Raw genomic sequence first — 27,977 nt, 5'->3', positions numbered from 1 at the left:
GCTTGCACAATAGGAATTTGAAGTAATCATCATCAGAGATGTGTGCAGTATTCAGTGGCCTTGCCGTCTCCGTGGACAACTTGATACTTGGTCTTCTCATGACAGATTCACACAACAGTAAAATAAAGGGCAATCAGAAAGCTAATGAAAGTCTTTTTGCTTTCAACGGGTCAATCTGTTGATGCTGGCAGATGCATTGCTCTTTGGAGAAAGAATGATTTTAAAATTCCCATTGTCTACTTTATCAGGCACTACCTGTTTCCTTAACAAACCATAACGCCCCACTTCTGTCAGTGCAATCTGAATTTGGGTTGTATTCAGAAAGCGTCCTCCAGCTCGTATGCCAACGTATAGGATTCAGATTTTATCCTTGAACTGGGAAAACCACTCAGCTTCCAAGTCAGAGAAGAGAGAAAGGGATGCATCACCGAAATGATGACGCTGAGGGAGAAAGGGAGGACACGAGACTCCGTGTGCTCGATTCCCGACAAAACGATGGGATTTGGATTGTGAAGGATCAAACAATCGCAATAGGAGGAGCACCAGACAGCAATGTCATCATTATAGAGGCGCCGATGCAGAAAGACAGGGAGAGAGATGAGCTGCTACAGAAGGCCTTGCTTAATTATCTGCTGATGAAAACTTTTGCAATCTGTGACGAACCAGATGTTGGAAAAACAAATCCCCACTCAGCGAATTCATGTTTGATGATCCGCTTCTGCTATTCGATGAAGAGTAACCATAAATTTATGAATTGAGCAGTTCCTTTCAAGCGGAAGTCCCTTCTGATGCTCTGGCCGACGACCATTTAAAGTTACGGTATATGCCCGCTGGTCGTGCAGCAGTCCTGGTTGGTTGTTTTTTCAAGTTCAGATTTAGTCCATTCATTTTGAAGAGTTGATCGTGTAAAGTTCATGTTTTGGTAATGGTTAATCGTTCCTCAGTTTGACGGTGTCTGAGAATGGCTTTCTGTTGGTCTCAGGGTCTGAAAGAAACAATTACCGTACCTGATGAGAAACAGACAGTAACAGTTCAGGTAGGAAAGATAGGAAAGTGTTTGTGGAGCACTAAGACAATTTAGTCAGTGTCTGGATGTTTTAAATTTTACTTTTTGTGTTATTCCTTATTTAAAATTGGCAAAACCTGTCACCCATAACTGTTTCAGCGAGTCTGAACAGTTATAGGTGAGAGGGTTTTGCCATATTTACTATTGGAAATGAGTGGAAAACTCTCATTCCAGTTTACATGGTGCAGCTGAGTCATTTAAAACTACTATTCTTTTAAAGTACATTCTGCACTTCTTAACAAACACAAAGTATTCCTTATGAGTTTGTACCAAATGTGAATTTAGAGACTATTTCTGATCATATCAGATCAGGGTCAAACAATAAAACAAGGGTCGCGGTTTTCAAAGTGACAAGTAAAAAAGAGGGGAAGAAAAAAGTAGCACTGCTTAAAAATATATTTTCCCACCTGCAGTAACAGTTCTTTGTACTCACACACACTTGTACAGTTTTTATGCTTACCTTAATTTATTTAAATTTTATGCAATGGTTTTACATAACGGATTGAAGTAAAACAACAACAACAACATAGAAATAAGAAAAGAAACAATGAAGTATTTATATGAGGTATTTTAAGGGCTCTTTGAAGATGACCATTAAAATAATATGTAATTGTTCCTCACCTGTCCTGAGGTTCGAGTTTATTGCACAAGGCCGTGTTAGCTGGTCTTAAACGTTGCTGCGCAGTAGTCCCCCCTGTGGGTGCTCTGGAGTACTGCACTCTGAGGAGTTCTTGGCTTTGTCCTTGTTATTGTTGGGCTCATTATCTTTGATGATGTCATACTGACGACAAAACAAGGCAATCACCCCTGGGAGACAAATGGTCATCACAATCATTGTTTAGAATGACAGCTTTTAAAAATCCTTTCCCTTTTCTTCACACGTGTAACCGTCCTGGTCAGAGGTCACAGCTTGTGGAGCAGCATGACATTTATTATTTCCAGGTAAAACAAAAAAAGGGACAAACATTAGGATTAAATAGCCATGCGAATCATGAAAGATTAAAAACATTTGAGAGAAATAATATGGAAGAAAGAGAATAATTGTGTGGTTTACGACAGGAGAAAAGTGGCCAGAATGGGCTTTGGTCTTGATTGTCCTGTTTATGTCAGCTTCTACTCATCCTATCACTGTAACACCAAAGGGTGAGATATATCTACGATATCAGTCAGCAACTCCTGCGGGCCCAATTAAAAGCTGAAAAACACCATTTGGCACCTCGACTTTCAATTTTTACTTTTCATCATTCATCCCTGTTGAGACTCAAATGCTGAGCTTTTCACTCTTTCTCCTCGCTGATCCCTTTAAAATCTCCATCAGTCTATTCTCCCCTCGTAGGTAATTGGTGAGGAAGTGTGGTGCTGTTGCTGTATATTTCATATACAGTATTTGGGCATATTTGTATCTCGTTATGGATGGTGAATATTTATAGCATCTGTGAAGTATCTAAAAAAGGAGTGAGGAGCTCCAGATGAGCCAAATCGTTGTACAGACATTAATAGTCTCCATAAGATGAAAGCTCACAACTTTATTGATTCCATGACTTTTCCTACAGTGATTTGAATATAATGAGATGAGATGTGCAGTTCTCAAGATGATGCTTAAGGCAATGCAGAAGCGCTAACTGCAGCATGATGCTTTCTGAAAAGGCCCAAGTTCTTTGATTATGAGTAATTAGGGATACAATTTTAAGAGTCTTTTTTTGGTGTTGAACCAAGGAGCAATTCATTATAGGAACTAATTGTGAGCCGGATCCTCATCAGGATCCTTAAGGGCTAAATGCTGCAGACTTGCAACAGAGATCGACTCCTTGCTGAAAGTTTTCTCATGACATGTCAAATGTGAGTCATCCTCAAAAGTTACAGAGTTGCTGTATAGCTCCTGCAGAAAATGTTTTGTTTTTAGAGAATATCTATGAAAAGTATAAAGATACCAGCATGATTCTTAATTCTGGGATGGATTTTCATGGTCAAGGAATCATATCATTCCATACCATTTCTGAGTGATGCAAATGTCCTCCGTTCCTCAGCTGGGATGAAATTTGTATTGTGTTCAATTTTCACTGCTTGAAATCGAGCTTAAATAAATGTATAAAATGTTAGGTAAACCAGGCAAAATTCACAAATTACAAATTTGCCTCAGAGAGGGCTTTGCAATCTGAACAACATAGAATCCACTATTCGTGATTTGGATAATTGATGTTTTGTTTAATATTACTTTATTGCTTCATATTATCTTGTTTTCAGCTGCTATGGTTCACATGGCTGCAGGCAAATCTCCCTCCAGGGAATGAAACTAAACAGCTTAATTGCGTAATTTGATGGACAGACTTGAGTTCATCCACAGACGTCTATGATTGAATCATGGATTTGTGGTGTTTGAATCATTAAAGGTGTCTTGGCCAGCATCAAATCATCCCAAAAGCAAGTCAGGCCCCAATTAGTTATTACAGAGGATGGCACCAAACACCAGTTTGTCTCCTCTGACCTCAGTCAGAGACTTATTTTCTACAAAGGCGGCGGGCGGACTCTAAGGTCTGCAGTGCTAAATGTGCATTGTTGCAGAGGAACATTACCTGCCCACATGATGAGCACCACAACAATGATGATGAGCTCTCCGGCTCTCAGCTGGGTAGCCTGTCCAAATTCCTCCATCGTCATCTCGTCTGGAGAGAAGACACAGGAACACTCAGGGGGTCAATAAAGTCCCACTGAGGACACCTACAACTCACTGTTCCCGAGGGAAGTTGTGTAATCGTGATCACTGTGAAACTCTGCAGGGAGAGATTAAAGAATGAAACAAGGCAATAGTAGAGCAAAGAGGCTGCCCGTTGTAAATGACTCACTCTGGTCAGTGTAATTATAGCAAAGGGAGTGCAGACAGCCTCAATGGTAGATAGCTCTGGATCCTGAACCTATTACTTACTGTGCTGCAACGCCTACAAATTAAGATCCAGGTTGCAACAGCAAGATTGCTGTAAGCATGTTCCATTACATTTGTATAATGTAATAAACCAACATCAAATATTTCACTACATTTCAGCTTTAATGCATCCAGGGTTTGAGTTATTTGAGTTGCTGTTATTATAAATGAGTTGCAGGCAGGGAGCTGAGCAGATACCCTGAAAGGTTATGTGTTCCAGTGTACCTGGAGAGACTCGAGTGTCAGGCTGATTAATACCTGCTTAGAAGGAGAGGGGAGCAGTAATGGCTGGAAGATTTAATCACGGATAAATGCTTCTATAAACACACACACACACACACACACATACACGGGACCCTCCATCAAAGTCGCCGCAAATGAAATGAGTCAGCCCTCTCAACATCAATACAAATTAAAGACCTCTGTCACCTGACTTCACTTACACTGCAAAAGATAAAGCCAACTATGATAAGAAATACTTCTGTCTGGCATTGAGTTCTAAAATCTTACTTTGCTGAGCATAACTAAAGACCTCAGCCACAGAGAGAAGTATTGCAGTTTTCATCTAATAAAATAAAGATTTTATTCAAGTCTTCAAAGTCAGTCCTCCTAACCTGTGTCTTGCGTAGCCTCTCTCTTTTTTTTTACAGTGTGCATCACAGCTGGACACTTTCCCCCTGCCATGGGGACCTCTATTAGCTGGCACACACATGGGTGTTCCTAGGGAATGCACCCTTCCCCAATGTCTTCCATTCCCTCTCTTATCATCCTGATGCATCGCTGCTGATGGGCATTTAGCATTTGCTGCGTCGGCCCGAAGCAGCTGGTCTCGCCTCTGTATCTGGGTCGGACATGATGGAACTAGAAGTACTGCAAGCTGCTCCAGATAACAGCTGGCTCTGTTTTATAGAACTAGAGCAAATCATGGTATGGGTTGACATTTAAACAAAATGAATATTATTAACCCTCCTGTGTTACTGCCTCATACTAAAAGCTGCTTAGATTAGCGCAGAGATTTGTCTGTGTCACCAATAGAAAAGAAAATACTTTCAGATATTCAACCTTGTTTTAACACACAATATTACATATAAATTAGTAGATAGTTCAACAAAGTAATAAAAAACAAATTAAGCATTATTATCCCTCACCTGGGCTCTTGGACGCCATCTTCTCTGGCTCTTTGGCCGTTCTGAAGAGAATTGGCTCACTGGGGGGGCTGCTGCCCCCCAAGCTGATGCTCTGAACGTGAACGATGTACTCTGTGTCCTCGTCCAAGTCCCACAATGCACAAGAGTGCATGCTGGTGTTCACTTCCTGGATGAATCTCAGCATGCGCGCGTCCTTCTTCTGTAGCCGAATGAGCAGAGGAGCAGAGGCCTCCATGTAAATAGAATAATTCACAGATCCGTCCAATGTCTACAACTTCTTATCATGAGCAGGGCCGTTGAGGCTAGAGCCGGGCCCAGATGCGGTTGGACAGGAGGTGCAAGAGACAAGCAAGCGTTCACACACACACACGCTGGCTACCACCACACTCTTCATTCTGGCATCATCGCTGTAGAGGAGTCACAGGTAAGGGTCAAGGCGTTTAATAAATACACTGATGTCAGAGGTTCCACTTTACCCTGCTACATGAAGGCGTTATAATGGTTTATGACCAACCTTCAATGGTTTCATGCATTATTACCTGCAGATTTCAGGTTTTCCTGCTGACAACCTCATAAACTACCCGCTGGTTAGAGCTAACATTCAACAAATGCATGTACTTTTTTTGTACATGAATTTGTTGAATTAAAGCCTCTAGAGAATTTCTGCCAGTTTAATTAAGTTTACAGAAATAGTGTGTTCTCCTGAGCATGAATATACTTCTTGAAAGGCTGCTTGTTCAGGTCATTTAGATCATGATAGATCAAGACTCAGTCTGCTTAAGGGCATTTTATTTTTCTCTGGCAATTAGAGGGGGACATTTCTGAGCCCTTCTGAACAGCGCATAAATGAACATTCTACTCCAAAACTGATCAACCATCAATTTGAAATTAAGTTTTACAATATAAGTAAAATTAATGTATATTATCAGTTCATTTCATGCTTGTTAAACGTATGACACTACTGAAAATCCCAAAATGCAATTTTGCTTCCTTAAGGGATATACAGTCATTTATTTACAATGAATATAACAAGTATTATTCTGTGAAGCTGCCTAAGTCACACAACATCTGAAAATAAGGGTGATGACTTTAAGAAGTAGTGTAATTTTTTGCTTTGCTTTGCGTAGCGATACCTGTTGGGTGATGGCAAATCCAATGACAGGGTCCCCCTCCAAGATCTCCCACGTAACTACGGCGGAGTTAGCCTCAATCTCTTTGATGGTCACATTGAGCGGAGCTGACAGCAGGGTGTCTGCACACCCTCACACACACACACACACACACACACACACACACTGAAGTTTTAACCTCACCTCAAAAGGCTATCATGAAGGATCCTTTGTATTAACAACCTCACTGATGCTTATCACCAACTGTGCAGTCCTGTCACAGCAGCTATTAGGATCATACTTATGCTAAAATGATGCTAAAATGTTGCCCTAGCGGTAAATGACAGAGACGAAGTCAGTAAACTGAGTCAGTGTCACTTTATAAAAGGTTCATGTTGGGCAGGCTGAGAAATGAATGGCTCCTGAATGACACAGTTTATGTGTAAGAGGAAAGATGCTAAAACACTGCATAGTGCCATGCTTCCCTACTTTTACTCTGACAGGTTGCTGCATGGTGCAATGCTTCCCTACTTTTACTCTGACAGGTTGCTGCATAGTGCCATGCTTCCCTACTTTTACTCTGACAAGTTGCTGCATGGTGCCATTCCTCCCTACTTTTACTGTGACAGGTTGCTGCATAGTGCCATGCTTCCCTACTTTTACTCTGACAAGTCTCTGTTTACATGGCAGATTACAAGCAGCAGCTACAGTCGATCACTTTTTGGGAATTAGAACACACGGTCTCAATACAATATAGAGAAAAGAATGACATGTAGCACCTGGCCTCCAAACTGTTTGAGGAGTCCAAGCACCCTGTGTGCGCGATGCTAACACAATCACCACAATACGGCAGAGAAAACAGGGGTGCTGCACATTGTTGTTGTTGTTTTTATCTCAGTGGCTCCTGGAAGCTTTGTGTGTGTTTGACGAAGCAGAGCGGATGGTGTGTGTTCCTGTGTGACACACTGCGATGGGTCCCTGCTTGACCAGCTGCCGTTTGTCTTCCAGGGCTTACAGAAACAATACGGAAGCAGAGAGGCGTTCACATCCATTCGTAATCCTATTTGCTGCCAAACAGCTCAAAGCCAGATGCACATTTATTAAAAAACAAAACAAAAACACACAGCCTTTGTAGCATCTGTCTCCAGCCTGAAGAAGCCAAATATCAAATCTCTCTAGATAAACCGTGATTCAATCGCCAGCATTTCTGCTTCTAAGGGGACAATCAGCCATCTCTCAGCTTCTCCTCGGGATGCAACATAAACAACGTCCTAGCTTTGAGATAGATGTTCCTGAATGTATACTGTATAAAAATATGCAGTATCATGAAAGATAGATTATGTACTACATGCACAATATATGATGAGTAGGTACATGATATATGTGGCTGTATTAATGTTACCTAAGCCACATGGTTGATATGGTTTGTTTGTTTGTTTGTTTGTTTTTTGTGTGTCTGTCTGTTACTAGGATTACTGAAACATGTCATGAAATGATTTTTGAAAGGATACTTCACCTTTGTGAAAATAGACCAATTACAATTTTGTATACAGTATTCCAAAATTCAAACATCAATGCTTGGACAAACCTCGGACGATAACTCCTACATGAGATACTGTACTGCACGTTCAAATCTCATCTGGATCCAAATAATATTATCCGATGACCCAGAATGCTTACATTTATGGGGCTCACAGAAAATGCACAACAATGACAAAGAATGAGGCTACATGAAGGCTAGATGAAACTGTGCTGACCCAGCCAAAAGTCAAATTTGAGGGTGACATGATGTCTTCAGATGTCCAACCCTATCTACTATTATTGGTTTTATCTGATTGAAACTATTCATGCGTTATCATCATTTTTGATTCCTTTTCTGATAATATCCAAAAGACTCTGGTCACTTTTTGGATGTCAACGGCATCGAAAACATTCTTAAAGTAATAAACTATAAGTCGTCCCTCTTATGAAACATCACTTGTTAGTCTCCAAACTGACCAGCAACCGTGTCAGCCATTTTATTTTATCATTACAAAGCTCATTGCTCCTACCTGATGCAAATGTTGATGCTGATTCATCCATAACAATGTTTTTATGCAATGCTGCATCTGCTCTACTAATGCAGGCACGTGAATGCATCACGCTGGGCTGCTCTGAGCAGGACATACTGACGTGCAGAATCACCCCGACAACCTGTAGTAGGACTCACCGGCATCAACGGAGGACCCCGAGAGGAAGGAGCCCAGCAGGAGCAGCAGCAGCACCGCCGCAGAAAAGCCTGGCTCAGCCATCCTCCTGCTTCTGCTTCTGTTGCCGCGGCTTCACATCCCGCACGGCCCATTTAGATCATCCCTTTCAGCGGGATGGAGAAGGGATCCCGGCGGCTGCTGGAGACGGGGCTTCACCTGAGCTTGGATGTTGCAGCAGTAGCGCGACAAGTCAGGGGAGGGGAGGGGAGCGGGGGGGGGGGGGGTTAGGAGCACGGGAGGGGGGTGATGTTCAAGAGCGTGCACATTCTATTAGTGACGGCCAATCGATCGTGGGCAGACTGGCAGCGTGGGTGGGCTTTACTACGCGGGGAGGTGAGTGGGAGTGTGTGAAGTTCTGCAGGATGCAACGTGCAGCCACAAGTAATCGCTCTCTCTCTCTCTCTCTCTCTCTCTCTCTCGCTTAGACGCACACACACACACACACACACACCTACAGCACTCCTTGCCAAGTCAACAGAATCTGTCAATCCCTAAAAATACATAACCACATCAGTATGAATAAAATTATGTTTATAGCTCTAAGAGTGAAATAGATTGCATTGCAGTGGAAGATGGATTGGTGGAGGGATGGATGAACATTCACCTTATTAACTTTTAATGATTATAACAATTTGATCCATCACAAAAAAAAGGAGACACAACAATAAGGTGCAGCAGGAGAATACGCTGATCCTGATTTTGGGTCGTGACTCCTACAGTTGACCAGATAATAGGGCGTTTATTATCATTCCTCTGGGTGTATAACACCGGCATAGACTTACTGTTGGACTGGTGGGCATTCGTCAACCTGACTCGTCTGGTCTGCTGCACCTGCTCCAGTTCATGTTGCCCCAACTGTGGCATTATTTTTGGCTATTATGTTTGGCTTGCATGTGGAATGAAGACCAGTTTACTGTGCAAATTTTTTTTTATTATTAACTCCTGATATTTATTGCTTTGTGCAGATTTCATAATCTGCTGAGAGGGAAGGTGAAATAATTAGGCTGTTAAAATCAAAAGACAAAATCTGGTTCCTTTTACTGAAAGAGTAACTATTCTCAGTCAGCTGAATAATAAAAGGCATAGGGAGAAAATTGTGAATGAATGAGTATAAAAATAGTCGTCCTGACTGAATTTATTCTGAGCTTCATCGCCAATCAGCAAAGTGAAGTGGTGGCATTGCACCAGAGGAAAGCCCTGCAACAGGATGTGAGCTCCCATTAAATCATTTTGCATTGTCCATTCAGGCCGTTCCGTCTGTCCTTGACCAACATACTGAATCCAAAAAAGTCTGCTGGAACGTAACCAGCAGACGGGACTCTGGAGGAATGTGTATGAATCATTGCACCTGTTCCAATGTTTCATACACATTCTCATCAGCTTACTGATGACGTTCTTGTGACAGCCCTTTGTGAGGTGGAGCGAATAGTGAATGGTCGCCCCCTCACAAAGTGTAGTGATGACGTCAAAGATGAATCTCTGTTGACACAAAACCATCTGTTATTGCTAAGGGGAACCCTTCTTTGTCACTAGGAATTGTTACACAACCACTGGAGACAAGTTCAGTATCTTGCCTCCATGTTCTGGAAGCGGTGCTTGGAGGAATATCTGCCCTTGTCACATGGAAGAAAGGAATGGCAGGACTTTAAATCGAACCTCACTGAAGGCGAACTCATGTTGATGGGTGAGGAAAGTTCACCTAAAGGGTTATGGCCTTTAGGTTTGGTTGTTAGAGTCACCAAAGGCAGAGGTGGACTGGTGCGATCGGCCAGAGTGCAAACCCAAGTTGGGGAGTTTGTAAGGCCGATAACAAAGTTTATCCGTTTGGAGGGTTCCTTGTAAGGTATATGGTAACTGTGGTTGGTCAATGACAGTATGTCGCCGAGCCCGAGTCATTGCATCTGCCTTTTGAACCCGGCGATTCAAGGTGGCAGGAGCATTACCGCCGTAAATGGGATTTATTGGATTGCGAAGCATGTTGTGATCTAAACTACAGCAACACAAATTTGTTCCGTTGCAGCTGTTGCCAGAACAGTGGCACAGTGGTAAGCACTGTTGCCTCACGGCTAGAAGGTTGCAGGTTCAAATCCAACTTGTGGCTTTTCTGTGAGGATTCTGCGTGGGTTCTCTCTGGGTTCTCCGGCTTCATCCCACCACCGAACACATGTGACCCGGGTCCAGGTTGTTATTAGAAAAGAGAATTAATTCTCAATTCACTTATCTGGTTAAATAAATAAACATTTTGTGTTCGCCATTAATGTTTCAGCCATTTTTGTGACCGCTGGCCTCGATGCCCTTTGGATTGGAGCAATTCAATCCCAGACACCTTCCTGGGTGTGGCCGAGGCCAATGAGGTTCTGGGCATATAATCAGAATTATTCCCTTCGACCAATCGGATTCGTGGGACATTATAGCATGATGCAGCACAGGCTTTAAGAGGAGGGCCATGTGAGTCAGTAGGGCGATGCCATTTTGGAGCCAGCATCGGGCATGACTTTCTACAAAGCCCGAGCATGAAGACATCATGCTTGCGGGTGAACGACTGGTAGAAGCACCATATATTTGTGAGTCGTTCCTTTCACACGTATTGCTTGTAGGCATATTTGTGATATTTGTTTGTCATTCATTCATGTTGCTCTGGGTTGACTTTAATTGTTTGTTTACCTGCTTAAAAGACATGCATTGGATCACTGTTGAAACGAGTGAATATGTTTGTTGCACTGTTGCTACGTTGCATTGCTATCGTGATGGAGTGATTGACACTGTATTGGTTGTTTCGGTTCCTTTTTGTCGTTTGTTATTTTTTTTTGGTCTCTTTGAAGCTGCAATACCGACGCGTATGGGAAACAAACTCTGCCTGGAGATCAATCGAGAAACCAGTCCGTTATTATTACAATGGCGTTTATTGCCGCTCACACAGGGACAAGAGTTAAACATAGATTGCACCGATCGATAAACGATTAACATTCCTAACTGATGCTGCTTTAATGTCTCTTTCATTTCAATGATAAGAGGCAGGAGAGCCACTCTACTCCTCTCCTCCTCTTCGTTTTTCACAGCTGAAGGTTATGAGGACAATTTCAGATGACAACGGCGTATCGATTTGCTCTGTCGCTGACAATTTTATCACTCGATTTTACTGACCCGAGTAAAATCTCCTCCAGTGACTATTGTTTCAGCAAACAGGCGACTTTGCTTTTTCATCTGCCGTTGATCTTGGCTTTTGCTGCTACAGGCCATGATGGTGAGAGATCCATGCCTTTACATGCGTGCGTCAGCAAACAAACACAGTGTTGACGTGTGAACGAGATGCGCGCCTTAAAAACCAAGACATATAGGGCACAGAAAAGAAACTGCTTTTGTCTACATTTCTAAAGAAATCAGTCGTTTGATCAAATAATTAATTGTAATTCACTTAGTTTAGAACTATTATCATGATGTTTAAATAGTATTGATGTGCTGTTGTTAGCGTGTTGGGTTTATATTGCTGTCTTGCTTCAGTTATTTGCATGATATACAAACTTGCATACAAACGATGCAAATCAGACTGTGACAATGTTTTTTCTTGTAAATGTAGAAGCAGTAAAGCAATAAAGGTCAAAATATTCACCTTTATTGGCTAATTTAATGTATTATTTTAACTTCAATATTCATAATTATGTGAGATATTAGTGACCCTTTTTCTGACTGGTGCGCTGCTTTACTTAGAGTTTGGACATTTCTCTTTCCAAAGAGACCTCTGTGCTGAACTGAAGGGCAGCTGAGGGTACAAACAGGCCAGAAGTGGCCATAATCCATCTGAAGCTGCAGTGGAATGAAACGGTCTGCGGGCAGCTTTGAAATGGCGTTATCGCTCGCTTGTTTCTCGCCTCCTCTCACGGATAACCTCCAAACTACCCCTGCAGCAGTTTAATTACACTATTACACTGTATGTTTGCGTGTCGGATGGAAGAGTATTTATGGCTGACTCATGCAAATGAAAATGCAGGAGCTTTATGGGTGAAATGTGTTGGGAAATCCTAGAAGAAATGGCATGGGCAGTGGGGGGGAAGAGAGGTAGAAGTGGTAATAGAGAGGTAGAAGCAGATAGAATAAGAGAATGGAGACGGGGCTCTAAGCTCCCCTCATTAGAATTAGATTGTAGCAGAGGGAATGATGTTGGAAAATTTGAAGAGGACAAAAAAATGAGAGTGTGATAAAGAGATCATAAAAAGAGTTTCAGTTCGTTACCTGGAGTCCTTCCGATGCCAAACCGAACCTGTTCAACTCGGCATCTTTGCAATGTCACATGCGCGCACACACACACACGTGGATGCTGCTACCCTAAAACCAAAGAGCTGCTGATATTATTAGGTTATCTCTGTCAGATATTTGACCCATTTGTCCTTGGAGGTGGAATTCAATTTTAAGACTTATTACATGGGACTAAAGCAATTCACTTCTGTCATGTGCCCACAGTGTTAGGTCTGTACACGGCAAAGCAGGACAGGAAGTGAAACCTGAAGCCATAGGAGAGAATAAAAAAAAGTTGAACTGCACCACAGGAAAGGGAAAACATTATTGTGAGTATACAAGCAGAGTGTGGTTAAATAAATCTGTGTTTCAAGTGCTAAATCTGCTTGATGAAATCTTTTAATAATAGTGTAGACTTGGAAACATCCGGGGTTGATAGATGTGGTGCGTCATAGAGGAATGGCGTAATCAGCTGATGACACACTCGGGGAATAATGATTTGCTAACACCTCAAACAGGACCATCCCATTGAACTGAGAGGGCTGTAAAAGTCACAGGCTTTTACATTCTCTCACCAAGAAACATGCAAAATGTTTCTCTCACTGATGTTGTATTCAATAGCAAGTTACACTATAAGAGATTTTGGTGCTTCCTGCTGTTACCAGAGTTTTGTGATCGGGATATGGAAAACGTACTGCATTATTTGCATGCCCATGTTTTCAGATGCAAGTTCTGCACTAGTGTCCCTGGTCAGGTTGCAGCCTGCGATGATGGCAGAAGCACGGAGCAGGGGAAAGATGGCAGCAGCTTATTTTCTTAAGTGGTCCTGACTGAAGGCTTGGCATCGCTTAGAAGGACTGCCCTCAAAAGGAGAACTACAAGGAGAAGAAAGACGGAGAGATATGCTGCAAAGTGTGCGTGAAAAGGAGAGAAGGGGAGATAAATGGCCGCCCTGTTCGGATGTCATTGTATTTTCTCAGCATCCTTTCCTGTCTCTCCTGCAAGGACACTGACAGGTGGCTGGTGCTGAGAGAACAGGCCCAGCTGTAGCATTACAGAAAGGAGCTGCTGCTGCTGGCTTAGATGCATGATAGAACGAGCAGAGTAAAAGTCTCTTTCATTGTTTTATTATAATGTGTTGCTCAGACTAAAACCACCTGAACCCTTTAATCTAATTAAAACTTGCATCGTATTGAGAAGGATGATCATTTAATACCAGACTTACAGACTTAATACCAGACAGGCAAGCGATGATGATACTTGTTCATTTATTTAAGAGCAGTGGACTATTTTAAGAATGATTTGTTTTTACCAGCGCAAGTTTATCTGTTAGCGGAATCTCTCAAAAATGTAACGAGTCACACGAAAAACTTTGTGGAGCTTTTCTGGCCTGATATTAATGGCTCTATCTGACATCATTTCAGACTAAACGTTTATCTTCTATAAAGTTCATTTTAATTCACCAAATAGAATACGTGTTGCACAGGATGCCAAGTCCTCTCATGTCCTGACTGAAGCGAGACACACCTATTAATTACTGAAAGGCGGTGCGTGAGGTTATAAATGCCTCCTTCACCACAGTCATCCTTCATTTCTTGCGCACCTCTCCCAGGTCTGGTTAGCATGTTATCATTTTTGTAACAATCGATTGTGTGGGAGAGCCTCCAATAAGGTTGTAAATTCAAAACAATCATTTGGACAAAAAAAAAATCAGAATGAGAAAGTTTATCAACTTTGGCTCATTTAGCTAGCTGCATGAAATCACTGAAATCAGTGACATTGCTATAAGCTCTATATGTGCTGCTCCAGAGCGGGCAGCTAACATGTAGAAGGTTTTTTTCAAGTGATCCATCACAGTATCCTGTATGTCAGGCCAAGGTATAAATTTGTCTTGCACCACTAATTCTGACGATTTTGCAAAAACAACTGCATTGCGTTCATTTATTTTCATATAGTTTTTCATAAATGGAATGTTGCCATCACCTCACATGTTTCCCTTTCTTTATTTCTCTCTTTCTTTTCCAAGACTTTGGTGCCAACACGGGCTGACAATGAGCAATAGCTTGGGCAAAATGGGACAAAAGAAATTTCATAACACAGACTTCTTTACCAATTTATAAGATTTCCTATTTATTTCACACACACAATATACACAGCGCCAGCCGCACTTGTTCTCTCTTTTGGCTCCAGGCTAGGATATTATTGCCGCTGTGCTCTCTGGACCAATTCTGCATACTTGCTGGATTGAGAAGAGCGAATACTTCAATACGTTTCAGATTGAGTCCTCATATCAAGAAAAGATGCAAACGCCATCATTGTAATCACCATCTTCACCAGTCCTGACTCTATTATTCCTTCTACACACACACACTGTATAACGATCCTGCAGCTCACTAAGCGTTGGCTTCATTAGCATTGCAATAACGGTGCAGCCACTGGGGGGGAGGAAAAGTGCATCAATGTGCAAGTCTTATATATCCTATATCATATTAAGGAGCTGTTAGTATGATTATTCTGCTCAGAAGCACAGGCCATCTCAATTATAACTTTGAGACTTGAATATTATGGTTACTGACAAAACATACTTTAAAAAAAAGCCTGTCGTGCCTTTATCCTTGAGGTGCGTCAGTAACTGACAAAATATTGCTATTAAGAAGTTTACCTCGACTAATAGGCTTCAGATTGCATCTTTCCACATGCATAAATCAACTACAGAATACACTGTATTTTCTGTCAGGATCAAACTCACTCAAAAAGACTGATGTTCAGAGTGAAAGCATAATTAAATATTACTGAGGAGAATGAATGCATGGATGCCAGCCTGAACACACTTGTAGAAACCTCGAGGTATTAAAGCCAAACCCTCACAACCAAAACTGACACTTGACACGACACCAAAACAAGTGTAAACCCTGCTCACACTCACACCCTGCTCAGAGGTAGAGGTCAGTGCTTATGTTATTATCCTCTCCCTCTCTGCTCCTGTGCAATTCTTCGCTATATTTGGCATCACAGCTTCAAAAGGTAGCAGCTCTGGGACTTCAGCTGGAGCCGCCATTACTTATTCACAACGTTAGCTTTGTGAGCAGCATGAGGACTTTGTGTGTAATGCCGTCACAACACAGGACACCTGGAAGACACACTCAGGTTGTATGCAAAGCCCAAGTCTTCTGCCGCGTCCTCTTTCTTCTTCTTGCGTTCTCTCTAAAGCCGTATTTCTTCAGCTGAGGAGAGGCAAGAGTATTGTTTCCCCCACCAAACTAAGGAAAGGCAGTGATTCCCTGCGTGAGGAATGTGTGAGTTGTTTTGTTCCTCTCTTGATTGACGCGCAATAGCATTATCCAGCCAGACGGAGTGAAAGCCTGCACTTAAACTCAACAGTCATTTTTGCAAACCAGTCTTCATTCTTTCTACCACTCACACGTTAAAGGCGCAACAACGGTGGAAAAGTTCAAGCGAAAACGACGCTAGCATCCAGCCATTGCCAAAAAACGCGTTTAGCTCTTTCTTGGTTTGGGTCTGCGGGAACCGATCAATCGCCTCAACCTTGGCCCGCACAGCCCAAACACATGGCCAACAACTCGTCCCAGATAAATCACATGTGATGCCTTAGCAAAACGCACACTTCGCCAAGCTCATTGCCAGACGAGCTTCAGCCAAGCGGACAAAAACAGCTCTCACAGGAGACAAGTGTTCCTCCCAGGTATTAGAATACACTAACCAAATCATCAAGGTACACGGCGCAACCATCCAGACCACCAACAACCCGGTTCATCAGGCGCTGAAAGGGCAACGGCGCATTCCGTAGCCCGAAGGTTTGCATGAGTACAACCCACTCGATGTAGTAAACGTTGGCACCTGCCAGTATCCTTCTCGCAGGATAGAAAATGGTCACAGATAATCAACAGATAATGAACACGTATTAATGTATTACACACACACACACACACACACACTCTCCTGTTTCCAGTTCATCCTCCGGCTGGACACATATAGCTGACAGGAGTACTGGAGACCAACTGATTTAGTGGTGGTGTAAACCGGAGAGCTGAGCCTTGCAGCTCTGCTTCATCAGCGGTGCTCCATCTTGCTGGGGTGGGGGGGGGGGGGGGCGCATTTAAGGTGTTGCCAGAGATGGTCTTGCACCAGCTAATAGGTGGCTTGAATTACAATTCAGCTGCTACTCATTTATTTCTCTCTGTTAGTCTGCCCGTGCAAAAATGTGTTTGTGCCTGAAGGTGTAGCAGAAGGTGGAGTCGTGCGCCATACGGGAGCCATTTTGAATGCATTTTGACTTCCGTGGCATCGGTTATGCAAAAGTACCAGCGGTGACATTACCATAAATCTCATGCACACGGGGAACAGTTGTGGTAATGAGAAACTGGGGCCTGTCAGCTGTTCTTCAGAATTTAACACTTAAAATTATAATTAGAAGAAAATCCCATTCAATTTAAAGACATTAATGCCAGTGTGTGTGTGCATATGTTTTACTATGCACTTTGTGTGTGTGTTGGATGGTCCAGATGGGTCACCATGGAGACCAGTGGCATATATAATCAGGATGAGGTGGGTGTCTTTTGCCTCCTGGGGTATCGAGGAGGGATCCGGGGTAGAGTGTGGGGAGTCTGTTAGTATCTCAGTTCTGAAAAAACAGCAATGGATCGATCGGCTCTCCAGTCACCTCAAACACATGCGAGGTATGCGTCGTTGAGCATTTCACCTGTTCCTACTTTGATTTAAAGTTGATATAAGCAATATAGGACGAACACCAACATCATTATCTGCTGATGTGCGTGCATGACAAGGACTGGAGAGAGGCCATGTGATATTTATGCTTGAGCTCGGAAAGATGGTGAATTTCAACATGCGACCTTTAATTCTTGGCGATTGGCCATTCATCCTGAGAATTAAAGTTGACAGCCTCCATCCATGGACGGTCTCAACTTCACAGCTGAAGGGAATTAAATGGGCAGATGGGCAGAGCTGTTTGGGAGATGTGAGAGTTGCCTTGTGGTGTATTTTGAACTGATGAACTAACTCAGAGCTCCCTCTATTGGTCAGTTTCTTATTAATCTTTATTCAACAGCGGTTTCAGTATGAAACCTTAACAGCTAAAGTTATTCATAATAATTTAATAGCCTATACTTCTATTGTCACTTTCAAGTTCATTCACTGTTATGCGGCGGCACCAAAGCAATGATGAATAACATGATAATCTGGAATGCCTAAAGCAGCCATATCTGACATTTTTTGGTTATTTCTCGACACACCAATATATTGTGGCCTTATTTAAAAGAACATTCTAGCAGTTTTCCATTTGCGCATGCAATACATGTGCAATACATATGTTTTTACAATTGTGCATTAGAGGTTGAATATTTACTTTCTTTTTAGCTCTACTTTGGTGTTCACTAAGTGTTCTTTGGCCTGGGTCCGGATTTTTCAGTCGCTTCCAACGTTGGCTCTTCAGTTTAATTATACGTCTATTTCATCACATTCTATGCCTTAAGGCAACACTTTTAATAATTGTAGCTCACATTCGGATGCTGAAAGGGACATCAAAATAACCCAGTTTTTGATTGTCCATGTCTTTAATTCAAGAATATTCCTTCAAATGTTGAAATGGCCCAAAAAAAAACAACGAGACAGACATTCAAGAAGTGTGTGTGTGTGTGTGTGTGAGAGAGAGAGACAGATGCACAGACAGATGGAGGCTGTTGCAGGTGTTGACAGTGATATATCAAGACGATGGAGGGTAACAGATGTGAATCATCTGCTCCAACGTTGGAGTGGAAACCTGCCAGTCCTCTGACTGACCGACGCTGGTCCCGCATGCTCAATGGAGTGTTTGCTCAAATGCCTAAATGTTGATAAATGTGTCTGCGTGCTGTAGTTGAACTAATGCTAACTAACAATTGTTACGCAATTCATCCATGCATATATTTATTAATTTGAAATCAGATTAGATCCACTTTCTTATATTTTTTCCAGCCTTCGTATTGATTAGACACCAGGGGGCGGTGTTGCCTTAAAGATTCTTGACCATTCCTTGTTCAACCACGTTCCCCTCCTCCTCCTCCTCCTCCAGCTCAGTGCATCGGCAGTCGGTCCTCTCACCATGCTGGTCACACCCCACCTCGGTATCAGCCTGTTTCTCCAACACACACTTCTCAAAAACGGCAACATGCATCTGCACACATTGCCAACCACACAGACATCTTCAAAGCGTTCACTTTCTTGAGCATTTTAAACCCACAAATTCAAATCATGTCCAAGTCAGTCTGCAAGATGCAGCATTGATGCATCTCTTTTCATTAACGGCAATCATATTGTTGTGTTTCCAATCCAAATGGTAAAGCATCAGCCCACTTGATGCTATTTTTATCCAGCCATCGATGTGTGTGTGTGTGTGTGTGTGTGTGTGTGTGTGTGTGTAAGGCTGGATTACAGCAACACAGAGCTCAGGTGGAAAATGATTCATTACAATTGATTTACCGGTAGAAGATAATTAATTAATTGGTCCGACTCTTGAAATGTGGATTGATGGATGTCTGCAGGGGCGGAAAAATGCATATTTTATGCATGGCTTTTATTTGACAGTATTTTCATATCAATAATTTCAGTGTCTCAAATGAAGAGGCAAAGTAATGGAGTTGCAATGTATGAATTTTTATTTTCCTGAAAATGCATCGCTGCAGTCCCTGAAAATGCATCAGCAGGATGTTAAAACACAAGAACCCTCTCCCCTGAGGAAAGGCGAGGTATAAACGCTGCTCTCACTTCAAATTCGCCCCATGTTGGTTTGTGTGGCGTCTGCATTCTCAAAAGCATCTTTCACTCCATCAAAGGAAACGGGAGTGTGCAGGATGCTACAGACATAAAGCAAACGATCAATTCACAGCTGTTGAATGCAGTGTTGGGTCAATGCAATGCCCGCCATGCCAACGAAAAATCAGTTGGTAATTTCTTGACCAAAATACCATTACATACACACATTTATAAATGCACACACACACACACACACAGACTCATTAAAGCACCATCTTCCTCCCTATGTGTGGGAGACGGAGAACCCATCACCATGGAAACAAACGTCATGCAGCCCATGTCTCCCATCACCAACGCCATCCCTCCCCAATATGAACTCACCCCCACTTCTCCCTCTCCGCTGCCTGTCTACATGTGAATCCATTACTCCTGTTTTGCATTCCTAACATCATCCATCTTCACACACTCACTGTCTATGTGTCTTCGTTGTTTTACATCCAATCAGCCGAGTCCTTATTTTGTATTTCTCGTGCCATGCTTGATTAAATGGAGGATCTGCCACTTGCAACTCCCAAGAGTTTGTATTTGTGTGTGTGTGTGTGTGTGTGAGAGAGAGAGAGCTCCCCCCCCCCCCCCCCCCCCCCTCATCTCGCCCCTGTCTGTCTACAGCATGCTGGGAAATGTAGTTTTCTGCTACTACCTACTGCCTGTATCTGCTTTTAAAATCGCCCAGCGCTACCACCAAGGACATTTTAAGTCCTTCCAGATACTACATGCCTCCTCTCTCTCTCTGACCTGTTCCTCGTATTGATCAGGCCCACGCTGATTGGTAAAGGCCACCATTGCCCTCTGGCACTCCTCTTCCATCTGCATTTTACCTTCTCTCTTGCTTTCATCTGCCCTTCCTGAAGGTTAAAGTGGGGAAGGCTGAGGCAGGTAGACGGCGTCCTGATGCTTCATATACCCTCTCATTCCATCACCACACAAACAAAAATCATACAGACATATTTTTGATTACCTTCATCATGCCTAAACATTCAAGGAAAACAATCTAACACAGCGCTGCTTTTATCCAGCACTGAAGATCCCACCTCAGTGGCCGATACCTGGAAATACGTAACGCTTTCCTCCTGGTTTGGCCTCGTAAAGCATGCCCACCTCATCTCACCAAAGGTGTTCAATTCCATTCATTAAACCTTTCGGCCATGCGTTTTAGCTGGTTATACATAGAATGAGGGATGCCACCAGAGGACACACTAATAAGCCATCGATTGATTAGCCATGAGACTAATAGCCTCTCATCCATGATAAAGGTCTCAGGCCTTGCTAATTTACTCCTCCATCTCTCATCCAGACGACACATTTGGTGTCTTTTGTGCTTGTTCTATCTGGACAGTTTAGTCTTTTATAAAAACACATTCCTGCCGTTTTCATCTGTATTTACAGTTACTCTCATCTCCAATCTTTGTTATGATCTGTTTTATCTGCTCTTATTGTTCCCGGCCACAACTGTATATATTATATAATATATAATCTGTATGCAGTATTCTGTAAATCAACTGCAGACAGACATATAGATTGTTTGTGGATGTAGTGGAGCATTTAGAAACTCATATTTTCTTCTAATTCCAGTAAATCCAGTGTATTTTTCAAGGCATAAGGAAGTAGACACATTGATCTGCTGACTTGTTGGTCATCAATTGCTCGTCACTACACAGGTCACATGATTAGGTGTGTGTGTGTGTGTGTGTGGTGGGAGGAATATGAGATTGGTGTGAAATGTGATGCAATGTGAGTTTCAGGCCAATCTGGGTCACAGATCTATCTCTATATATGTGTGTGTGTGTGTGTGTGTGTGCGTGTGCGTGTGTGTGTGTGGGCCATCTGTCCTGACAAGATTACTGAAGTCAGACAAGAAATCTGACTGGACCAGATTATAGTATGAATATAGGACAGGAGAAAGAGAGACAGGGAGGAGAGAGAGAAGGGATAGGATGGTAATGTGAAAGCAAATGATGGAGGGAATGAAGAAAGAGGAGAAGGCAGCTGTGGAAAAAATGGCTTCATTGCTGCAATTGTTCTGTGTCTTTTGTAGGCTCCATCAGTAAAGTATGGCTGACTCCTCATGGTAGAACACACATGTGGTCAGGTCCATTTCTGGTGTGCAACAACTCATGACCATAAATCAAATGTTTCCCTGTTTGCAGACTTAATTAAGTCGCTCTGCTGTTTTGTTGCTACCTTACATGATTGCATGTCCACATGCATGACCGTGTTCATGTATGTGTTTGTTATGCGGGTGAGATAGAATGCTGACATCAGTCAGGAAAAGAATGCTTAATCTGGAAAAACAATATTCCATCACCATAGCAACTGGGTCCTCCTCTCATTTTCACTCTTCCCCTGTCTATTTCGGTTTGAGTGGCAGCTGACTTGATGCGAGTAGCAGCAACATCTCCCTCACGAGCGACAGTGCACACACACACACGTTGACTTTTTTTCCTCACCGTGCAGTTCATATTACAACACGCATTAACACACCGAACAAAAGCATCAAACTGAGATTCCCCTGCTCTGTGTGTGTTCAGTCAACATGTGAAGATGCAATTGTTGTGCATTCTATTTTATTCCTGACATGCAGGCAAACACACTCATACTGCAATCAAAAACACATATACTCGTACTTGTACTGCTCTAACATTCTATCTAATAAATATATTCATAATCATCATACAGTATATGACAATCTGCCTTTAGACAGAGTGACATGCTGGTGAAGAATCCCCCAAGCTGTTACCTTGGCAACCCTGAAGAATATTCCTGGGTGGCCATGACAACTGATGATGCACATCCGGTGTGGTTGGTGGATTTTTATTTAGAAGCCTAGCGGGGGGGGGGGCATGTGTTGGCATTTATGGGTGAGTATTTGTGTATTAAAATGAGTGTGTTTTTGTGGTTGCGGCAATAGTTGTTAAACTAAAACATTCTTTTCCTGCAGAAACAAATATTGTGAATATGTCTCAAATTAAAAACTTTATATATTTTTAAAGACAATATTCCTCCAAAAGTGGGAACCTGAAATCATTATAAATGACTGATTGCTGTTGGGGCTTCAACCATATTAGCATTTTTTTTTTTGGTAGACCATTAAAGGATCCAACACCTTTTACATTTTTATAGTGATATATTGAAATAAATTACATACAGAATATTAGGGTATAAAATTTAAAAGTACACTCAAAAATGTTGAGTCAAGAGGTGGATATACCTTTTTTCCTTCATTCAGAAAACTGGCAGCCCCTCCATGACGGTGAGCCTTTAAAAAATAAAGGCACACATTTAAAAATAAAGAGTTAATGAGAGCTTCATGCTTTTGGCGGATGATACACATTGGACTATTAACACAATGCATGTGAATCTGGTGCTTATTGGGCTGATTGCAAACGGACAACCCGCAAACATGGCCATCATCGAAATAATTAATATTTTTTCACTTGTAAAGAATGAAATTGTCTTTGAAAATGTAAAGTGACAATACTTAAAGCATTCACAACGGCCTCTCTTTTTTTTAAATCATGATCATAGAAAGTAACTTCCCACTGGGTGTCATTGCATGACCTACATTTCAGACGATACTGGAGTAAGTGTGTAACCTATTTAGGAACTATGGTCACATGGTTGACACTCAGCTCTTGCATCACATCTATGAACGTGTCGCCATGTTAGTGCTAAAGACTACAATAGGACGCAGTCACTAAGAGCTCTCTATGTAAAAATCCATACAGTCCATTAGTGGTTTATGGGTGGTGTGTGTGGGTCAGTGAGGGCGGCTTCTTCGCGAAAGTTAACTCTATACAGACTCCTATACGTTATCAGCTGTCATCGGTGGTGTGTAGGCTAAATGCTTCAGGTCTGATAAATGGGACCTCAGTGTATGAATGAAGATCACGTCACTACTACAACGCTTGTCAGCGAACTCACGTTTCTTTCAGCTGACAGACAGCTGAAAGACACTCTGACGCTCTAGAACATACGACGACGCACGTAAAAAAAACCGCTCCCCTCGCCATCCGGCTACTTGTGACGCTGAATGTCTCTGACACCCGTATACACGATCTATAAGATCAGGCTCCTGCTGTCATGCACATGTTCACCAAAACCTCCATTAAGTGGCATCGTGTCACGTGCCACGCTCAAAACTCAGCATGGAAACGTGCCTCAACCCTCCGCCAGGTCTGTCAGCCCTCTAATGACCTGTGATAGATGAGAGAAGGAAAAAGCAAAATACGGAAGAGTGCGATGGAAGGAGAGGAATCTCTTCCAAAAGTAAAATGGGAAACTTTAAAGGTTAGGCTGAATCAAATGTCACAGCAGGAAGATGTGGAGCCAGGGAACACCTGCTGGGTTCGATGTGTTGTTTGTGAGTTTTGTATGAATGGATCTGACTTTTTCATTACCGTCTGCTCTTCTTTTGACCCTGTTGTAGCACGACTTTTATTCAATCTTAAATCATGATATTACACACTTCCTGTTTATTAGGTACCAGTGTCTGATGGTGGCATACAAATCGGGGCGTTGGCCTCCCTTCATCATCATTAAGAATTGGCTTTAAATGACCTGTTTCATGTATTTAATGCAATTTATCCTCCAAAAATATGTGTATTTTAAATGTTAAATGAAGATAAAAACATTGATGTTTGAGACGGCTTTGAGAGCAACAATCCCCGTAATCTCCAAAGGACTGACTACATCATCAAACTATTGATTTTGATGTGTAGAATCCAAGATATTACACAGTTAATGAAATGTCTGTTATCTATGCAGAACCATAGATGAAGGGCAGATTAAATCATTCTGTGAATCCATCCAAACGTTTTTCTCTCTTTAGCCACACATTGAAAGTACGAGGTGCGGTGTGTGTTTGTTCTTATCTCTGTGACACGTTCAGTTGCGTCAGGATTTTAATTATTATTTTGGCGGTTTTTCAGGGAGTGCCATTCTCATTATATTTCTGGTGATGAGAATCGATGGATAGGAGGAAGAACATAGAGAGAGAGAGAGACAGCTACAGAGGAGGAGAGAAAACCAGAAGGAAGGGAAGATTGATCAAAGGCAGGGGGAAAGGCTCCCAAATCAACATAACAAGACGGGGCGAGAGGTGGAATGTCGATTAGAGAGAAGTCGAAACGGAGCAGCGCTACGCTTGAGCAAGCGATGCCTTGTTGCCATGGCAGCGCCGTATCCGCGGTCTCCGTGGGAACGGCTGAATCCTGTTGCAGTTCGACTTTGCCCCTGGGTGAGAGAGAGAGTGAGAGAGAGAGAGAGAGCAGGTGAGCGGGTGAGAGGATGGGTGAGTGAGAAGAAAAACCGTAACAGAACGTTGAGTTTAGCCCCCGGCACTTGGGTTGACCTGGAAAATGTTGAGTGTGCACTTCTCTCTGTTTCTTTCGCTGTCTCTTCCCTTTATTCCCTTTCTATATCTTTCTCTCTCACCTTGTCATTAGACGTCTGAGCGTTTGCTCTAAGCCTGTCTGACAGATAAAGGAGAATGTTTCGGAGCCGTCAAACATCACTCTCTTCTGGCTGACCCAGCCATACCTGCACACACACCTATCCATCCGAACCGCTTCCCATTGCCACAACACGCGCCAAACTGGGTGCGTATCTCTTTGTGTGCTGATCCGTCTGCTTGCTTCTGGCCTGGCTCAGCCTATTCACTGGGAATAAGTAGCCCTGTTAACAGTCCAACTTGCCAAGAAAACAGATGATCCCCTCTGACAGAGGGCCTATTGTTAGGATCGGCAGCAAACAATGCAGCCCTGTCTGCTCTTTACAGTGGTCACTTCACCCGCCGCTTTCAGCCACCAGTCGCTACTCCATCAGCCACGGGGAGCCAGCAGGGGGGCTCAGATACGGCTGATTTATCAGGATCTCAATTTGTATGTTTATAACCTAGTCAAAGGTTGGAGTATGACAGGTTTTTACGACTTGCTAATAACCGTCATAGAGTTTACTCACTTTACCACCAGGAATTTTACTTCATCGTGGTTTGTAAAACTTGTCTGACATGTAATTTCTTGTTTTATCTGGTGGGATGTGTGACAAAATACAACTTTAAACAAACTTTTCTTTTCACGTTGTTTTCTTTTTGGGGGGGAATAATCTTATTACCATCTGAAATCAAAATGAATTGTTCCTCGCAAATATCACACCTATATGCTTGTATTTGAAGTTCAGAACTTCAGAAGAGATATGCAAACGTGTGTTCTGTATCTCTAAAAACTACTACTACATGGAAATTTGAACAAAACTCACCTTCATGTGAAACATTCATCAAAAGGCTCCAAATCATCCTCCATCATCCACTGAGAAATTCATGGTTTTCTTATTATTCATGCCTTGTGCTTTCAGTTATCTCATGACTCATTTTATGCTCGGTGTGAAACTGGATGATTATCTAACATACTGACCTAACAAATGAACTATTCACTAGTTTAAAGAAGATTCAGTTATGCATATTTTAGAAGTCAAAGTGGAATAAAAACGTCTGTTTACGCCAAAACCCTTCACAGAATCGCTCCAGTATTCGCTACACAGAAGGTTGGATGGACCATCACTTCGGTCCTCTGGACAAATAAAACTAAGATTATCTTTTTTTAGGGTGGAACATGTGCACAGTGACGATACACTGTGTGTGTGTGTGTGTGTGTGTAAGAGGCAGATAGAGAGAGATCATCTTGTCAGGATGTCACTCAGTGCAGCTACATATAACATCAAATGTTTATCCACTGTTTTACACCTGTATGAGAATAATCTCCACTGGCTAATCTCTAATCATTTTAATCCCCAATAATCTGAGACTACACTGTAGATCATGTGATGTCAGGCTTAAATATTGCGCTGATTAATAGCTCCAGCCCCCTAATAGATTACCCAAATCTCTCATATCGAATACAATCCCACAAGCAACAAATACATAAGCTTTGCCTGCTTTGGCTTTCTCTGTCTTTTAGTTTGCATTTTGCTTTGTTTGTCTTCTACGAAACGCAACCACAAACTGTTCTACAGGTTTACAGTGAGTAATTGCTTCTCATTCAAGCATATATCACTGGCGGGGGGGGGGGGGGATCAGCCTGCAGAGACAGACGATGCTGCAGCCGAGATGACTGATTGAAAGGATTGCTGTTAACTGCCAGCTCTCATGTAAATAATGAGTTTGAACTTTGTCCCTTTTTCCAGTTTGCAAATTTTCACCCACTGCCTGTGCATGTGACTGCTGAAAACGATTAAACCGTAAATCAGGAAGTTTAGCTAAGCAGATTAAGAGACGCCTTGGAAATGATTTGCTAATATCACCATTTGTATTACTGGGCTCAAACCTGCAGAACTGCCCCTCAATGCGTGAGGTGACAATAATATTGCCAACAAATGACATGAAATCAAAATGCACGTCTCCATCTCAGTCAACTAGACTTGTAGGAAACGCTTGAAGATGTTTCGACTCTCATACAAGAGTTCTGAAGAACTGAACAGAACTGAAGCGGCCTCTTCCATAGAGGTGAAACGTCTTCTCCTGTGGCTTCCAGCCTGGAGGCCTTAGAAGTCAGTTCAAATACTTACAAATATATATATATATATATATATATTCAGTATTCTTAAAAAGGCTAAGCGACTTCCTTAACTAACCGGGCATTGTAAAACGACGTCCTATCTTGTGCGGCTGTATGAAACAGGCGACAAACTGCTGGTGTGACAGTTTAATGCAGTGTGTGTCACCTTGTGTTGTCCATGCTTCGGCTACTGTCCAGGAGGTGAAAGTGTGCAGTGTGTGAGGTCAACCTCTCTTTGCTTCTCTCTGTCCACTTTGCTCCTTCTCAGTTGTCAAAGACGATTGTGTCCTCACACAGAGCTGCTCGTCTTTTTTTTTTAGCTCACTCAGAGTCACTCTGTTTCCCCATCTGAATGTCTTTCCATCAATCCAGATTCCACTCCTTTCTGCCCAAATACACATGCACTACTTTGGCTAGAGTGTCATTTGAGGACAAACATGATTCTAAATGACAAGAGAAGAAAAAACTAGTAGCACACACACACACACACACAATGTGGGAAAGGGAGCGACCACTTAAGCCTCCATTTTTAAAGTCGGAATCTGAATGTTTAATCATCGCCAGCTTTTTTGCGGGGACGAGCCATGAATTTTTCAGTGTGGAAAAGGGAGGGTGAAGGCAAGACTGTGTGAAAGCAGGTCAACCCCATGCGGCTATGACATGGACCATGCAAAAAAGATTAGCAGCGCGGCAATGCTCCCTTTTCCGCAGCACCCACTGCAGTACGTGCTTTCATGCCTTGTGGATTTCGGTCTGGAGAAATCATTTCTGAAATTCTATGAAGAGCAACAGCAGCTTTGGTGCTTGATGTGATGCTGCCGTGAGTCGTGCACTCTTCGTGTCACTTTTTTTTAGAATCCAGTTGACATTCATT

The 27,977-nt window shown here is 42.4% G+C and overlaps 1 protein-coding gene across 1 annotated transcript; it reads right to left on the bottom strand.

The window, feature by feature from the left end:
* Nucleotides 1-1,733: 1,733 nt before the first annotated feature.
* Nucleotides 1,734-8,534, bottom strand: fndc5b (fibronectin type III domain containing 5b). Its single transcript, XM_068747325.1, has 5 exons — nucleotides 8,453-8,534; nucleotides 6,268-6,386; nucleotides 5,135-5,333; nucleotides 3,640-3,729; nucleotides 1,734-1,873 (listed from the first exon to the last, which is right to left on the bottom strand). Exons 1-5 carry the CDS (start codon nucleotides 8,532-8,534, stop codon nucleotides 1,734-1,736), a joined length of 630 nt encoding a protein of 209 aa, XP_068603426.1.
* Between the last annotated feature and the right edge of the window lie 19,443 nt (nucleotides 8,535-27,977).

The sequence above is a fragment of the Brachionichthys hirsutus genome, chromosome 13 (assembly GCF_040956055.1).
Source record: "Brachionichthys hirsutus isolate HB-005 chromosome 13, CSIRO-AGI_Bhir_v1, whole genome shotgun sequence".
Lineage (NCBI taxonomy): Eukaryota > Metazoa > Chordata > Actinopteri > Lophiiformes > Brachionichthyidae > Brachionichthys > Brachionichthys hirsutus.
Note: the sequence above shows the minus strand (reverse complement) of the source record. Positions and strands in the feature narration are given on the sequence as shown.